The 16468-nt window shown below is 48.1% G+C and overlaps 3 protein-coding genes across 7 annotated transcripts; 2 read left to right on the forward strand and 1 right to left on the reverse strand.

The window, feature by feature from the left end:
- The first annotated feature begins 745 nt into the window (after nt 1-745).
- Nucleotides 746-9309, forward strand: LOC115051576 (H(+)/Cl(-) exchange transporter 4). Of its 4 annotated transcripts, none has more exons than XR_003841294.1 (14): nt 746-908; nt 1340-1494; nt 1585-1684; nt 1770-1957; nt 2104-2226; nt 2360-2566; nt 2683-2763; nt 2849-3394; nt 3521-3707; nt 3779-4177; nt 4277-4493; nt 4582-4743; nt 6721-6853; nt 8117-9309. XR_003841294.1 is itself a non-coding variant. In XM_029515009.1 (12 exons), the coding sequence occupies exons 1-12, from the start codon at nt 893-895 to the stop codon at nt 4670-4672; spliced, it is 2310 nt and encodes a 769-aa protein (XP_029370869.1). In that variant the 5' UTR covers nt 746-892; the 3' UTR covers nt 4673-5994. The 4 variants fall into 4 exon arrangements, 1 of the variants encoding a protein (XP_029370869.1); XR_003841295.1 differs by having other exon boundaries at nt 8154-9309; XR_003841296.1 differs by lacking the exon at nt 8117-9309 and adding an exon at nt 7513-7733.
- LOC115050736 (high affinity cGMP-specific 3',5'-cyclic phosphodiesterase 9A-like) lies at nt 6219-9796 on the reverse strand. The gene is made up of 14 exons (XM_029513766.1): nt 9709-9796; nt 9191-9340; nt 9031-9070; nt 8851-8953; nt 8602-8744; nt 8407-8466; nt 8138-8315; nt 7689-7811; nt 7504-7596; nt 7339-7406; nt 7166-7268; nt 6725-6829; nt 6389-6535; nt 6219-6308 (listed from the first exon to the last, which is right to left on the reverse strand). The coding sequence occupies exons 1-14, from the start codon at nt 9794-9796 to the stop codon at nt 6219-6221; spliced, it is 1491 nt and encodes a 496-aa protein (XP_029369626.1).
- A 32-nt stretch (nt 9797-9828) lies between these two features.
- On the forward strand, nt 9829-14811 carry fbxo3 (F-box protein 3). Of its 2 annotated transcripts, none has more exons than XM_029515034.1 (13): nt 9829-9950; nt 10047-10253; nt 11039-11128; nt 11241-11404; nt 11481-11595; nt 11681-11885; nt 11961-12006; nt 12098-12182; nt 12292-12414; nt 12490-12605; nt 12699-12806; nt 12956-13038; nt 13264-14811. In XM_029515034.1, the coding sequence occupies exons 2-13, from the start codon at nt 10159-10161 to the stop codon at nt 13408-13410; spliced, it is 1377 nt and encodes a 458-aa protein (XP_029370894.1). In that variant the 5' UTR covers nt 9829-9950; nt 10047-10158; the 3' UTR covers nt 13411-14811. The 2 variants fall into 2 exon arrangements, with proteins under 2 accessions (XP_029370894.1, XP_029370903.1); XM_029515043.1 differs by having other exon boundaries at nt 13267-14811.
- The last annotated feature ends 1657 nt before the right edge of the window (nt 14812-16468 follow it).

Here is a 16468-nt window from a genome sequence, read left to right on the forward strand (position 1 = left end):
TATAAATGTTTCCTCTTATTGTAAGCTTTTGATGTGAAATAAAGTTCTCAGTGATTTCCATTTGCAGCAACTATTTTTTATCTGTGGAGTCACCCTGATCAGAGAACAGAGTTCATCACTTCGACAACATTTGGGAAGCTCTGATGAGCAGAGAGCTCTGTGATCTCACCTGGATAATCTGGTTTCAGGTGAGGAAGGCAGATGGCAGGCTGAAACACAGACTGCAGTCTTTTTCAGACCAGCAGAGAAACGCTGGTGTTGCTCAGAGCAGCAGTTCTTTTGGGCTGATGACAGTTCACAGCACACACAGGGGCAGAGTCAAAGGTCAAAGGTCAAATGTCTGAGTTAAAACAGCACATAGAACTGCATCATCAGCTGGAGGGAGGGATGGCTGTTCACCATCTAATCCAGAAAAGATTCAGTTTATTATGACTCAACACGTTTTGGGAGTGAAGGAATTTCCCATCCAGCAATTCATGCTTTTTCCTGAACATCCAGGAACTCCAAATACAGCATTTGACAAATATATCGGTTTAATAAACACTGATTAAATCAGCACAACACTGAATTTACTGTTTACTTCCCCTGTAGTCTATGTGACAACAAAAATAACGACGATAATAAAACGTTTTGATCATCGCATCAGTGAATCATCTTCGCAGTCGACGATCTTTGGCTCGGGTACCGAAACAACGCGAGATTTCTCTGGTCCCGAAACAACGTAAAATCTCGCGAGACAGTCGGTCCGAGCAGCTGCGCAGTGCGAGCCTTTGACGCCGCGTCTCTAAATATTAAATAGCGTAAATCAACAGTAAAATGTCAGGCCAAGGCGACTTTATATAAGTTAATCATCCAAAAATAGACCTTTTCCAGCTGCGGGACGGGCAGAAGTATGGAGGCCGGTGAAGGTGAAATTGACTTTACCGAGCTAGCATAGGCAGGCGGCGATGCTAACGATGACAGCTAGCCGTGAATGCTAACGTAAACAGTGATGAGTTAGCTTTATTTTGTGTTTTTTTCAGCAGCTGGTTTGGTTTAAATCAAACCTCAGCGTGAATGTGAAGGCAGCAGAGACAAACGGGGATCAAATTATACACAGCTGATCCTTTTAGCACGATTTAATGGGACGCAGCTGGCCTGAATGAAGTATTTGTTGACATTCACTTCAGCCGGCAGCTGCTCGACTGCTTTACTTCACCCTTTTTAAATATTGTAGGATAAATGAAAGTAGCTGTTTAATTATGTGGTAAATCGTGGAAGTAACTGTATTTTGAAAGGGGAAGTGTAGTTTTTATGTGAACACAGGTGAGAAGTGTGAGCATGCGCTCCTCTCTGGCAGGTGTCAGCGGTGCCACGCCCACAGAGGAGATGAACGGAGCAGGAAACTTGATGGATTTCCTGGATGAGCCTTTTCCTGACGTGGGCACGTATGAAGACTTCCACACCATCGATTGGTTGAGGGAGAAATCCAGAGACACAGACCGCCACCGCAAGGTGAAAGCAGTTTTTCTTTATTTGTCTTCACCAGGTCAGCGCTCCACCTGGCTGCCGAATTACATTCCTGTTTGTCCGTTGTTTGTCCAGATTACCAGTAAGAGCAAAGAGTCCATCTGGGAGCTGATCAAGAGCCTGCTGGACGCCTGGTCAGGATGGGTGGTGATGCTGCTCATCGGTCTGCTCTCAGGTTGGCCACTGAACTACAATGCCTCCTTACGTAGAAACCACTGGTGAGCACAATCACTGTGCACTGACTCTTCCTGTTCATTCAGGGACGCTGGCTGGAGTCATCGACCTGGCAGTGGACTGGATGACAGACCTGAAGGAAGGCGTCTGCCTCTCAGCCTTCTGGTACAGCCATGAGCAGTGCTGCTGGACGTCCAACGAGACAACATTCGACGACCGAGACAAGTGTCCTCAGTGGCAGAAGTGGGCTGAGCTGATGACCGGCCACGCTGAGGTCAGACTGTCCAGCAAACAACTGCACATTCAACTTTAGTCTGCCTACTTTCATATTAGCATAGTCAAAATGACACTCTGCACTCCTGAAGTGATGAAAACACAGATCAGGATTTGAACCTCCTCTCTGTGGCTTCACTCCATCAGGGAGCAGGAGCCTACGTATTGAACTACTTCCTGTACATTCTGTGGGCTCTTCTGTTTTCCTTCCTGGCGGTGTCATTGGTGCGGGTCTTTGCTCCCTACGCTTGCGGGTCAGGAATCCCAGAGGTAAGATGCTGGATAAGTTCTTCACAAATTGAGTTGAATTTTTAAAAATGCTATTGTTTGGGACTATTTTCAGTGGTGGATTAATCTAGATTTGGTTTTGTGGGAGTGTTCTAATGTGAGTGGTTTTGTGCAGATCAAGACGATCCTCAGCGGCTTCATCATCCGTGGCTACTTGGGGAAGTGGACGCTGCTGATCAAGACCGTCACTCTGGTGCTGGCGGTGTCATCCGGCCTCAGCCTGGGGAAGGAGGGTCCTCTGGTCCACGTGGCGTGCTGCTGTGGAAACCTGTTCTGCAGTCTCTTCTCCAAGTACAGCAAGAACGAGGGCAAGCGGCGAGAGGTTTGTCGAAACATGAGCCAAAACATAAAAGAATTAAAAGTTGAGGTGCAGACTTGCTCCTCCACATGGGAAGCAGCTCAGTTTTAGTCTGTCCATGTTTGTGTGTCTGTGTTCAGGTGCTGTCTGCCGCAGCAGCAGCTGGAGTGTCGGTGGCCTTTGGGGCGCCGATTGGAGGCGTTCTGTTCAGCCTGGAGGAGGTTGGTCATGAATCCTGCTCACGTGTGACACAGTGTTTTGGTGCTGACTTGACGTGTCCTCATTCGTCCACTGTCTCTCCTGCAGGTCAGTTATTATTTCCCTCTGAAGACGCTGTGGCGCTCGTTCTTTGCAGCTCTGGTCGCCGCCTTCACACTGCGATCCATCAACCCATTTGGCAACAGCCGGCTGGTGCTGTTCTATGTGGAGTACCACACACCGTGGTACATGGCCGAGCTGGTCCCATTCATCCTGCTGGGAGTGTTTGGCGGCCTCTGGGGGACCCTCTTCATTCGGGCCAACATCGCCTGGTGCCGGCGGAGGAAGACCACCCAGCTGGGGAAGTACCCTGTCCTGGAGGTCATTGCCGTGACGGGTATCACCGCCGTGTTGGCGTATCCCAACCCGTACACCCGCCGCAGCACCAGCGAGCTCATCTCTGAACTGTTCAATGACTGCGGCGCCCTGGAGTCCTCGCAGCTCTGTGATTATATCAACAACCCCAACATGAGTCGGCCGGTGGACGACATCCCCGACCGCCCGGCAGGACCCGGTGTCTACACCGCCCTGTGGCAGCTCGCCCTCGCTCTCATCTTCAAGATTGTCATCACCATTTTCACTTTTGGGATGAAGGTCAGGATGAGGAATAAAACTGCTTTGTTTTTTTGTTCTTTTGAGAACAAAAACTATTTATTTTGAAGGTTTCAAAATCAGTGAAATCCAGACTGGAGGATTTGAACTGGTTCTGTTTATGTCCAGATTCCGTCAGGTCTCTTTATTCCCAGCATGGCAGTTGGTGCGATCGCCGGACGAATTGTTGGGATCGCCGTGGAGCAGATGGCGTACCACCACCACGACTGGATCATCTTTAAGAACTGGTGCCGGCCCGGGGCAGACTGCGTCACCCCGGGACTCTATGCCATGGTGGGAGCTGCCGCCTGCCTGGGTGAGTGCACTCAGCTCCTGCTTTTGATTGGTTCTTATGAACATCAGAAACTAGTGATTGTGACGTTGCAGGTGGTGTGACCAGGATGACCGTCTCCCTGGTGGTCATCATGTTCGAGCTCACTGGTGGGTTGGAGTACATTGTCCCCCTCATGGCCGCCGCCGTCACCAGCAAGTGGGTGGCCGACGCCTTCGGTAAGGAGGGAATATACGAGTCACACATCCAGCTCAACGGCTACCCGTACCTGGACGTCAGGGATGAGTTCACGCACCGCACGCTGGCCACCGACGTGATGCGGCCCCGCAGGAACGACCCCCCTCTGGCCGTCCTCACGCAGGACAGCACCACGGTGGAGGATGTGGAGACGCTGATCAAAGACACAGATTATAATGGCTTCCCTGTGGTCGTGTCCAGAGAGTCAGAAAGACTCATCGGCTTTGTTCAGCGGCGCGATCTCACCCTCGCCATCAGTAAATCTCTGCTTTTCAAAGAACCGCTTTAAACAGCGATAGTCTTGTGTTTACAAGATGTGTTGACAGATTTTTTTTTTTTTTTTTTCCCCTGAACAGAAAATGCTCGTCAGAAGCAGGACGGCGTGGTGAGCAGCTCCGTCGTCTACTTCACCGAAGACGCGCCGCAGCTGCCGGCCAGCAACCCGCAACCACTCAAGCTGCGGCGCATCCTGAACCTCAGCCCCTTCACTGTCACTGACCACACCCCCATGGAGACAGTGGTGGACATCTTCCGAAAGCTCGGCCTCCGCCAGTGTCTGGTCACCAGGAGCGGGTAAGACAGGTTGAGGTGTCTTGAGATTCAAGCTGACTCAGCTGTATCCTGGAAACAGACGCTGTCACGTCTCTCTCTGTCTCCGCAGGCGTCTCCTGGGCATCATCACCAAGAAGGATGTCTTGCGCCACATGGCTCAGATGATGAACCAGGACCCAGAATCCATCATGTTCAATTAGCAGCAGAGCCGCTTCACTCCAGTGATGATGTAAATAGGTGAAACTGGAGCGACACTCCTTCCCTGCAACCTGTGAGTCCCTCCCACCTCCTGACACTGACAGTTTTCAACTGCTGCTTCAAATTAAAGGTTTAAAAATCAGCACTGAAGGGAGACTGAGTTAAAGGTTCAACCTCCTGGAAGATTTAAAAAAGTCATCAATCGATCAAAAATAAATAAATTAATATTAGAGGGACCAGTCAGGAGATCTAAACATCCTCATTTTACTGTATAAACTCTGTGAACTGGAGCTGGTGACTGTTGCACTTTGTGTTTTGAGTTGCTGCCATATTTATATTTAAACTACCTGTATGTTCATTTTACTGTATATGTGGAACCGGACAACATGTTCCTGCTGCTGAAGCCACAAACTGACCCATGAACACTACGTGATGCTTTCACTGTCGCTTCAGAAATCGTTTTTGTTACTAACGTTTGTGCTGTAGTATCTTTGTTAATTTTGGCTGAAAGCCTTAAACTGTGACTCCAGGGGATTCACTCTGATGATCCGTCACATCGTCGGATCTGAAACACCAATTCTGTCAAAACACACAGGAATAGTTGCAATGAAATGAAAATATATAGTTCCTGAACTTGTGACCGTGTCAGAATTTTCACATCTCCAAATGTCAAAATTGAAATAATCTGTGGATGTGTCACACTGAAGTGTTTGACATTCACAGCCAAGCGTCTCACCATATAAACGCACGTGAGATACGTTTCAGAGCTGTGAATGAAGTTTCAAAGTTCCAAAATCTTCTCTGTGTTTTGTGTCTTCCCTCCGAAGCCCCGTCTCTTCGGGTCGAAAAACCTGAGAGTCACCAATCAAATGATTTCTTTTGAGCTCCTTGACTGCGCGTTCTGTTTTTATCCGCCGGGTCACTTCCTGTGTCGTGGTCATTGTGTGTAAAATCCCCAGGATTCTTGTAGCTGCTAACACTTTGAGTCATAGGAAACACTCATGTTGTTAAAGCAAATGATCAGTGTTTTGTTTTTAAAAGCCAAGAGAATGTACTGGAAAAATAACTGTGTATATATTGAAGATTTATTGTGAGAATTTTAATTTAATTTAATTTAAGTTTGTCTGGAACACACTAACGTTGAGCTCTGTTGTCTTTTATGTTGAACTCTAAAATATTTATCGGACTCGTTCCCGGTACAGAAAACTGACACTTTTGTGCATTTTTTTTGTGTTGTATTTTGGGGGAATTTGTAAATGAAGTGAAAAATAGACCATTGAGTTTTTCTGCAGATGGTGAATAAAAATGCTTGTTTGCTTTTTGAGTGTGAGCTGAACTGTGTGTCTCATTGAGGCTGTAAATCATGGTGATGCAACAACAAACTGTAGTTTAATACAAAGCAGAACAGCTGCAGAGCTGTTGGACTATTTTCAGCAGCGGGTGGATCTACTGGAATGAGCGACTGTCTCTATTATAGTGATCGTATACATGCAGAATCTGAAACACAGCTCGTGTCTGGTCTGAAAGCCCCTCTTCCTCCTCATGGTCTCATGGTTTCGCCTCCTTCTCGTCCTTGCTGGCTCTCTCCATCTCAGAGTAATAGTTCAGGGCTCTTCGTACCGGCTCCAGGATGTGTTGCTGCACAACAACATGACATTTAACCGACCAGCTCAAAGCTCAAAACAGACACAGACTTTTTCCCGGGATCTGTAGTTCACCTCCAGACAGGGGAAGAGCTTGGTGAGCTCGGTGAAGAGCGGCAGGAGGACGAATCTGATGAAACTGGTCTGAGAAGACGGTTTGGACACTTTGTCTCTGTCCATGAATGGAGTCACAGGAAGTCCCTTCAGCTTCTCTGTGTCACTCTGTCACCAAGACAAAGACAAAAGCTTCAATCAGAATCATCTCAACACAGGTTTCTGTATTTACCACCTTCACTTTTTTAGACAGGAGGTTTTATTTTGGAAGTCAGCTCTTTGTTTCTTCAATAATCTCCTCGAAGTTAACGACTCAATGCAGCCATTTCCTGTCACTTCCTGTTGTTGAGTAGAAACCTGGTTGAAGAACTCCTGCAGCAGACAGTCCAGCCACGGCTCGGCCACCGCCATCGGCCTCGCCTCGTTGGAGATGTCGCTCACCTTCACCATGATCTTCATCAGCTAGAGGCAAAGTCAGAGTCACAGGTAAGAACTGTTGTTCCTCTTGGTAAGAAAACAGTCCAGAGAAATGAAATTCTTTTCCCTTTGTTATTCAGAAACATTGAATGACCAACCAGTCAGATGTGTTCTCATTTATATTATATTGTATGTCATTCACTTAACTGCTGATGGAAACATTTACAGTCATGAAATATCTTTCTCAGAAATAATCAGATCAGTGTTGAATTTATTGAAATGTGCTGAATCTATCTATCTAATGAATATAAATCCAGTAAAATCAAATGTAAAAATTTGCCCTGAAGACTAAAACAGACAGATTTTTTTTTTTTTTTTTACCACTTCCTTATGATCTTTGTTGGTGAAGTCGAACACTGGTTGCATGACTTTGAACTTGTTGAGGATTTCGTTGTGCTTCGCCATGTCGGTGGCCAGAATACATCTGAAGAAACAGATTTAAGTTAGAATACACAAAAGTAAACAAAGTGAGAGAGCTGTAGCTGCAGTCTTACTTGATCATCCCTGCACGGACGTGTTTGTACTGATCGCTGCTCAGGTTCTTCAGGATGTTACACTCCGGCTGCAGAAGGACAATGTTTCAGACAATCAGGGACAGAAAGCACATCTCGTAGGGCTGCTTCTGGTCCTGGGACTGTTTATGTGTAAGTATTTTTTACCTTAGACAGGATCCCAAAGGCCACAGCGCAGTGGTGGTTCTCCAGGGGGGAGATGTCATTGTAGCGAAGAGCCAGGTCTGTCTGAGCGTTGATCTGTGTGGGGACAGGAACGTGCACGTGATTTTAAAAGGCGTGGTGATGATGTCATCTGACCTTAACGTCAAGTAGAACGGCGGTGAGCTGACCTGATAGACGTTGTTGTAGCCGGGGTGGTCGAGGTCGTGGCACAGCGCAGAAGTCAACATGATCAGCAGGTCGATCGTAGCCAGTTTGCCCCGGAGGTCTGTGAGCCAGATCAGCCCGTACATCTGCAGACAAACAGCACAGATCAGCTGCTTCCTCACAAACAAACAAACAACAGACAAGAAGTGTGGTGTTCACAAAAAGTCTTCTGTTAACCCAAAGGTAGTAAAAGAGGCTGGAATTCAGAATCATTCTTGAACAAAAGTAAGAAATTGGAACACATTATGCTCCAGAACATGTTTATTTTACAGGGATTATTTTTATTTACTATTAACCAGTTTTCTGTCCATCTATTAATTCATTTACAAAAAATGTTACAACTTATTCTGACTCATTCCAATTAAATCAAAAACCTGTTTTCTCTGTTCAGTTTTATATTTCCACCTCGTACCATCTGTGTGACACAGAAGCAGTGCTGGAAGTTGTGGAAGGGAATGTTGTTGTAGTGGCAGTAGACCTCCAACAGGAAGTTCTGCAGGACCTCCAGCTCGATGTGGAACGCCACGAGGAAGTCCAGGTCTGTGAACATCACCTGGAGGAGCACCAGCATCTCTGCCTCCTCCCACTGCCTGGAAACAGCAGCACAACGGTGAGAGAGAACAGTGTGTGTGTGTGTGTCGGTGTGTCTGTGTGTGTGTGTGTGTGTGTCGGTGTGTTCACCAGTTATCAAAAATGGGAGTTTTCAGATGCTCTCTCAGTTCCTCTGTCACCTGCAGTGAGCTGCGACAGAAAAGACACAAATCACTGACGTCATCTGGTGATGCTTGACCTGACTCATTCAGGTAAAGAGCTGACCCAGATCCCTGGACCAGGTTGAATCTGGTTCAGGTTCAGAAGAGTCGTTGCCGAGGTCACCTCAGATGGAGGAACTTCCTGCGGATTTGTTGGCGTTCCTCCTGCATGCTCAGCTGAGGAGTTTTGGGTCCTGAGGAGAACTTGGACAGCTGCTGGTTCCCATCTTCCTTAAACAGACCCATCCAGCTCAGGTGCTCCACACTCTGATGGGGGGGGTTATTTGTGATGATTGGAGGAGGCACAGGAAGGAAAGGGTTAGGGGGTTTGGGTTAGATCACAGATCTGTGACACCAACAGGATTGAACAAACCTCCAGCTTCCTCTTGAAAGACTCCACGTGGCTCTTGAGCTCACCGATGATCTCCGGACTCCTCCCCATCTCCTCGATGACTTTACTCTCCAGGTGCTGCAGCCTGACGGGGGAGACAGGAAACCACAGTAAGTCCTCGGCACCCGAGATTCAGCAGATCACCTGTCAGGATGCTCCCACCTTCCCTCCATATTGTCCAGCTCCGGAGGCATCATCACACCTGCGGAGACACAAACGTGAAGATCTGACTGGGTGGTTTTAAACGAGGATTTAATGGGCTGCAGAAATCAGACTTGGTGTCGCTGAGCGACACAGAGATATGACAGAGGAGGCCGCTCACTCTGCGTGTCTGAGGCCACCACCTCCAGTTGGTAGTACGACTCCTTGGTGTTGGGCTCCAGCTGGGGGGAGATGTTCACCACACTGCCCTTTCTGTTGTACATCTTCAGGATGTGGTGCGGCCCCACCTCTGCTGCTGCCTGAAACAGCTCTGTCAGATATCAGATCAACGGCTCCTTCAGTGAATCCGTCACTCGACCTGCCTTACCTCAGTGTACACAACCAATCCTGATTATGACTCCCAGACCAGAGTCCAGGGCCCACTAATTTATTCATCACTGTCTCAAGAGCTTTAACCTGAGGACCTGTCAACGCCACATGGAGGTCCGGTCCTGTCAGAGAAGCCACAGGAACATTCACAGCCCTGAATGATCTGAAACCTTCCCAACATGCTGAGCTGCTTGTATGGAGCCCCCCCACCGTGTCACCACAATTATCACGGTGAACAGTCTCACCCTTTTAAACCTTCACATCATCAGAGTAAACACCAACCGTGACAAAGCACATCCTGTCTCTTACCTCTGACATCAGCAGCAGAGCAGTCGTCTCCAAACTCAGCCCGCTCCAAACGCCCATTCACCAGAAAGTGGATGATTTTGGTCGTCATCCCAGAACCGGGTCAGACATGACCTGCTCCACGGGAAAATGAGACCTCTGGACACTGACGTGCACCTTGAATGCGGACAGGGGCACCTGCAGCTGACAGGGCCCACCCACTTGAAGCCAGAAGGCCCGGATCTGGATCTGGATCTGTGGATCAGGTGTTTGTTGTTTGTTTACCTGTAAATAAGAGCCATGAAAGTGGACCTTTAAAGTTAGAGGCTCAGTTCGTAACCAGCTCTTGTGTCCTTTGGCAGGATGTGATTGGCTGCAGGAGTGACGGGCCTCCACAGGAGGGCGACACTCAGCTGGTGCAGCTGCCGGTTAAACTCCAGCGAAGAAGAAGAAGAAGAAGCAGCGTCGCTAACGATGGCAGCAGCTACCTCAGAGCTCCGGGTGGACCAGCTGCCTTCAGACCCGCTGCTGCACGTCCTGTCCTACCTGGGCTTCAGGGACCTGGTCCAGTAAGTGTCCCACACCAGGACCCGGAGAGTCCGGCACAGACACCTGGCCGTAATTTCACAAAACCGACCTGCAGCGGCAGCGGCGGTCGGCGCAGACTGGCTAATGCTAACAACAACAACAACAACAACCAAGAAAGCAGCAGCACAAACAGCCCGAGCAGAGAAACATATACACAAACATTTAGAAACTCGTGCAGGTGAAGTTAGTGTCAGCGAACAATCAGAATCTGGAGCTGTCACCTCCAAACACGCCACCAACCGCAGCTCCAGCTGGTTAGCTTAGCATGTAGCATGTGATTTTGTTTTTGCTCTTATCGCCATTTAAAAGTGTCAGAAACTGTTTATTCTCCATTTCTCACCAAGTCTTAGCTCATAATCGATAAATATATATAGCTAATAAATTGATGACATAATTCCAAATGATATACACACCTTTTCATCTTGTCTGTTTTCAAATTATTCTGACATTCAGTCCAAAACTGAGTCTCTTGGACTTTTGTTTCAGAGTGTATTTTATATTCTGCTGCTTATTTTCAGGGTTGAATATTTTCGATGTGATGAGTTAACTTAACTTAGCTGTAAGCTGTCTAAACGTGAAATCATCAGCTATAGTAAATTCATATATTATCACAGGAAAATGCTCAAATGGATGTTTAAAGTACATTTTACTTAGCAACATCTTCAGTGCAGTATTTTTCCAGATACCACTCTTCAGTCCACTCCTGACAAGAGAATAAGAGATGATTGATTTCAACTTCAGGAAATGTCTCTTTCTCTGTCTGCAGCTGTAGTTATGTGAGCAGGAGGTTGAATGAGCTGTCCAAACACAACCCGCTGTGGAAATCACTCTGCTCCAAACATTGGCTTGTGTCAGAGTGAGTAGTGTCGCAGCTCAGCTGCTGGAAACTCTTCTGTCAACAAGAGTGTAGGTTAGATACACAGACACATGTTGGTATTGTGTTCAGAAGATTGTGTGTCTGTGTGCAGTGTGGACCGGCTGCAGAGCGGCGTGTCCTGGTTCTGTCTCTTCAAACAGTACTACAGAGATCTGGGCCGCTACATTCAGTACTACCCGGTGCTGAAGAGAGCCTGGGAGCAGCTGAAGAGCTTCCTGCAGCAGAAATGTCCGCGAATGATCGCGTCACTCAAAGGTGATGCAACCGCAGTTTGTGTGTGTGTGTAAATTTAGATAAATGTGATTTTAATATATATGTGCTTCGTCTTAAGAGGGCGCCACAGAGGTGGAGCTTAACGACATCGAGGCTCAGATTGGCTGCAGACTTCCTGACGACTACCGCTGTTCGTACCGCATCCACAATGGACAGAAGCTGGTCATCCCAGGGTCAGTGTCTGCCTCACAGAGTCCCCTTGCTGCCGGTCGTCTCCCCGCCTGACCACCACCCTTCTGTCTGTCTGTGTGTCCTCAGGCTGATGGGCAGCATGTCCCTGTCCAACCACTACCGGTCGGAGGTGCTGCTGGATGTGGAGACAGCGGCCGGAGGTTTCCAGCAGAGAAAAGGGATGAGACGGTGCCTTCCGCTCACCTTCTGCTTCCACACCGGGCTCAGCCAGTACATGGCTCTGGAGCCTGCCGAAGGACGCAGGATGTTTGAGAGCTTCTACCCCTGCCCAGTCCGTAACCTCCCTGTGTGCGCTTAAACAGGTCTTATTTCCATTTCTTCTCTCTCACTCGTGTTTGTCTTTTAGGATCAGACAGCTCAGGACCCTTCAGCCATCGACATGTTCATCACAGGTCAGTTCAGTAGTCTCCTCTTTCAGCTTTGTGCTGCAGGTAAAATGGTTTGGTGTTCTGTCAGTGCTTCTCTCTCTGTTTGTGTGTTCAGGTTCCTGCTTCCTGGAGTGGTTCACCACTTATGTCCAAAACGTGGTCACAGGAGAATATCCAATCATCAGAGACCAGATCTTCAGGTAACACTCGCATCAAATGCTTCATTTGAAATCAGTCTGTGGTGAAACAGTTCAGTGTGAAAATCTGCCCTTGTGGAAGCTGGAAGCTCGTGTGTCTTTGTGTGTGCAGGTATGTGCATGATAAAAGTTGCGTGGCGACGACCGGCGACATCACCGTCTCAGTTTCTACCTCCTTTCTGCCAGAGCTTTCTTCCGTCCATCCACCGCACTTCTTCTTCACCTACCGCATCAGGTACGTGTGTCTGTTCAAAGTGAGCAGCCTTTGTGAAATTTTTCCAGCGTGCTTTAATAATCTCATTTTCTTCAGAATAGAGATGTCAAGCAACGCGTCGCCTGAAGCTGCCTGTCAGCTTGATAGCCGCTACTGGAAAATCACCACCTCTGATGGCAACGTGGAGGAAGTTCAGGGGCCCGGCGTTGTCGGTACGGTCGACTCCCGTCATGTGACCACCAATACAGCTTGACTGAAATTGGCTGAGATGAGCTGCTCAAATCAATGTCTTTGGGTCTGTGCAGGAGAGTTCCCAGTCATGACACCTGGAAAGGTCCATGAGTACTCTAGCTGCACCACCTTCTCCACCCTGTCAGAGTACATGGAGGGTCACTACACCTTCCACCGACTAGGTAACAGCTCCACTTCCTGTTTTTATACACGCTGTATATGAGCGCAGCCTGACAGGAAATGAAAACTGATTTATAAATGATATTTTATAACTCACTATAAAATGTGCCGTTCAATCAGATTTCTTCCCTGATGCTTGTTTCTCTTGCAGCCAATAAAGAAGAAGTTTTCCACGTGGCCATCCCTCGTTTCCACATGGTCTGCCCCCCCTTCAGAGAGCCAGTGGTCCGCACGGTAAAATGAACTCACTACATTTAGACTTGAATCTGTCAAGGAAACTGCGGCTCAGTCTGAACATCGCATCATTTCTTTTCCTAAATTCATTCATTAACATCCCAAAATAGTCACCCTTTAATAAGTTGTAATATTTCTACAGGATGACTGCTCAGATGAGTGAAGCTGCATATCTCAGATTGACTCTAATCTTTTGCCTTTTCATGATGTGTCTAACATCTGCAGCAGAAAGCATCAACCAGAGAAACACCTCGCCTGGACGACCACGACGATGACGGCGAGTACTGTGATGGAGACGGAGACGATTTTGGAGATCTGAGAGGGATCAACATGGCTGCCCTGGAGGGAGCTTGGTGCCCTCGACATATTTGACCTCTGACCTCCCTGCTTGTACCACCACCACCCTCACCACAGAACTGACGGACTGTCAGTTAGTCAGGTCTGATTGGTGATGACTAAAACTCCTTGACGACCTGATTGGTTGACAGACACCAGAGGATTCTGGGACAGGTAGTACCAACCAGAGCCACTGATGGGACAGAATCATTTTGACTTCCAGCTGTGAGTCCAACGAATGAAACAAAATGCGAACGGGGTAGTTTTTTGGTTTGTTTTTTCTTGTGTTTAAATTTTTCTTATGATGTGAATGAGTCGAATAAGCTCAAGACAAAAAGGACAAAACAGTGACATCAATGTTGCCTCCTTGGCTTTAAGGGTCATCGCTGTCGTTTGTGGCGCCACTTCAGTTTTTCTTCAACTCAGCAGGGACAAACAGCATCTTCAAGTTAAGATGTAGGAACAGCAAATCGGGAGTGCACTGATGCTTTTCAGGAAAAAAAAACAGAACAATCGTGGATCTGATGTTTTCTAACCGGGACAGATTTCTGGTTCCTCGTCAAAAGAATTGAGCTTCAAGAAAAAATTTGGTCTTCTCCACTGCAGAAACTGAGGCACGAGGAACATGGATGGTTTACGTTTCTGATTTATGACACCAAGAGGCAAACTTAGTATGGCTTTAATTTACAGCACAGAGGAAGTGACTGACTGTTTAATGTCGAGTCACAGATTAGACTTCCTCATCTGAGACGAAGGTCTGAAGAGACTGATTCAGTTATCTGAACAGGTGATGATTCATTTTCTGTTCAGCTACTTGTTTCACGTCACGTTCAAACCAACATTTGTCCAAATGAATGAGACCAGGACCAGGTTCTCTCTTCATGGCTGCCAGTCTGGTTACGAACTCCGTTTTCAAGTGAAGCTTCGTTAGAATAAATCACATAAACAGACTTGAATTAATTTTTATACAATTAGACATAGAGGTCAAAGATCAACTTGTGTTGGCGTTAATTTGGTGTCGGACATCAGCTGCTGTCACACTGTAGTTTTGTAGCTGAGTGACAGCAGGACAGGGATGAAGCTGCTGGCTGTTTCTTCATGTTAAGTTCCTGCAGTGGAACAAAAGGCTAAAAGTGGTGATTGTCTTTATATCAATCACAGATGTGGTGTCCTCATCCTGCTCAATGCTTCAGAGCGTTTTGTTTTTGTTTCACATGATAGACGCAGCGCAAAGAGCAGAAATGACTGGGCTTTTATTTTTGAGTACAGGAGGAAGAGGAGGATGTCAAAGTATTTGGTGCTGAAATATTGTTTTCTTTAACTTGAGATCAAACTATGAGGCAGTTTTTCTTTCGGCTCTTCGTCACGCCATGATGTGATTGGTGGGTTTGTTTTTGTATGTTTTGGCTAAATAAATAAGAAATGATCACGGCTGCAGAGTCAGTGTCCTGTCGTCACCAGCAGCAATCAGGTAAACACACACACACATTCCTGATGAGACATATTGTGACTTCAGCTGTGATGAAGATCATTTCAACCACACTTGTTAAATTAGAGGCAGCCAAGTTATTTCAAAACTTTATTTAAACATCCACGACGTTGGTGCAGCTAAACTTTGTTGACATCTGAATCAGTAAGAGGTCACATGTAAACAGGAGGAGGGAAAAAAGTTCAGTCATCATCCTCTTCGTTGTCCTCATCCTCCATCACCTTCCCTGTTCTCCTTCGTTTCCTCACTGCTCTCATCTCCTTCTTCACCTCTCCTTCCTCTTCATCCTCAATCTCCTCCCCCTCCTCATCCTCCACTCCTCCTCCTCCTCCTCCTCCTACTGCTCCTCCTCCCCCCTCCTCCTCCTCCCGGGCGTTGCAGCGGCTGCAGTGCCTTCTGAAGCCCCCCAGGTAGTGCGACCTGAAGCAGCAGAAGGGACAGGCGTAGCGTCCGGGCCGGTGAGCCGCTCTGACGTGCTGCTGCAGGCGGCTGGGCAGGAAGAAGGAGCGTTTGCAGTCCTTGCAGCTGTACGGACGCTCCACGTCGTGGCTGCGCACCACATGGCTGATGGCAAAACCTGCGTACACACACAGGTACAGACACACTCACTCACTCTCTGACTTGAGAACTTTCCTCACATGCGTTTGTTGATGCATGCACATCTACTTCCTGTTCAGGGGAAATCCCAAAGATCCCACACACTGGGGGGTCCAGAGCTGAACAGAAGAGGCGGTACCTTTGAGTTTGGTCTTCCAGCCACAGATGAGGCACACGTAGCGGTTAGAGATGAAGCGTACCACCTTGGCCGTGGCCTCCATCTCCTCCTTCAGCAGATCTCCACTCAGCCCGGCCACCTCCTCCTCCTCGGCCCCGCTGGCCTGCGTCTGTCTGGGCTTGGCGGCGTCTCGTATGATGGCCTGGGAGGCGTACGCTTTGGGGATGTCGTGTTTCCTCACCACGTGGTTGACGCCCAGAGCTTTCACCTTGTTCTTCCAGCCACAGATGAGGCAGCGGTAACCGGCGCCGTCGAACATCAGGACGCTTTCCTCTCCTTCGCCATCAGGTTTAACTGACTCCGGCCTCTTGGAAACAGCATCTTCCTCATTTCCCTCTCCATCCTCGTCTTCCTCAGCTTCACTGCTCCTCTTTCTGTGAAGAGCATCCTTCCTGTCCTCCTTCTCCTCCTCCTCACCTTCCTCTCCAGGCTTCTCCTTCTCTCCCCCATCACTCCCCTCATCTCCTGCCTCTCCTCCTCCCTCCCTCTCATCCATGCAGTGTTTGGAGATGATGTGCTTGTACAGCTTGGTGAAGTCCCGGCTGGTGTAGAAACAGTCGGAGCAGTGGAACAGCCGGGCGGTGCTCTGGTACATCAGGATGTTGCCAAGGCGACCCACCATCACGTCATCCAGGCAGGCAGGGTGGGAGGCCGCCATGTGGGACAGCTGGTGGGCGTGGCTCTTGGAGAAGTGGCCACAGTGAAGGCACTGCAGGTGAGCAGCAACGCCACCACCCACCTCACCTCGAGTTTGGATGATGACGGACATCACTGAGGAAATAGACAATCATGTTTAAACCTTTAACTGTATAAGATTTTTAATCTGTTGA

This window comes from Echeneis naucrates, chromosome 2 (assembly GCF_900963305.1).
Source record: "Echeneis naucrates chromosome 2, fEcheNa1.1, whole genome shotgun sequence".
Classification (NCBI taxonomy): domain Eukaryota; kingdom Metazoa; phylum Chordata; class Actinopteri; order Carangiformes; family Echeneidae; genus Echeneis; species Echeneis naucrates.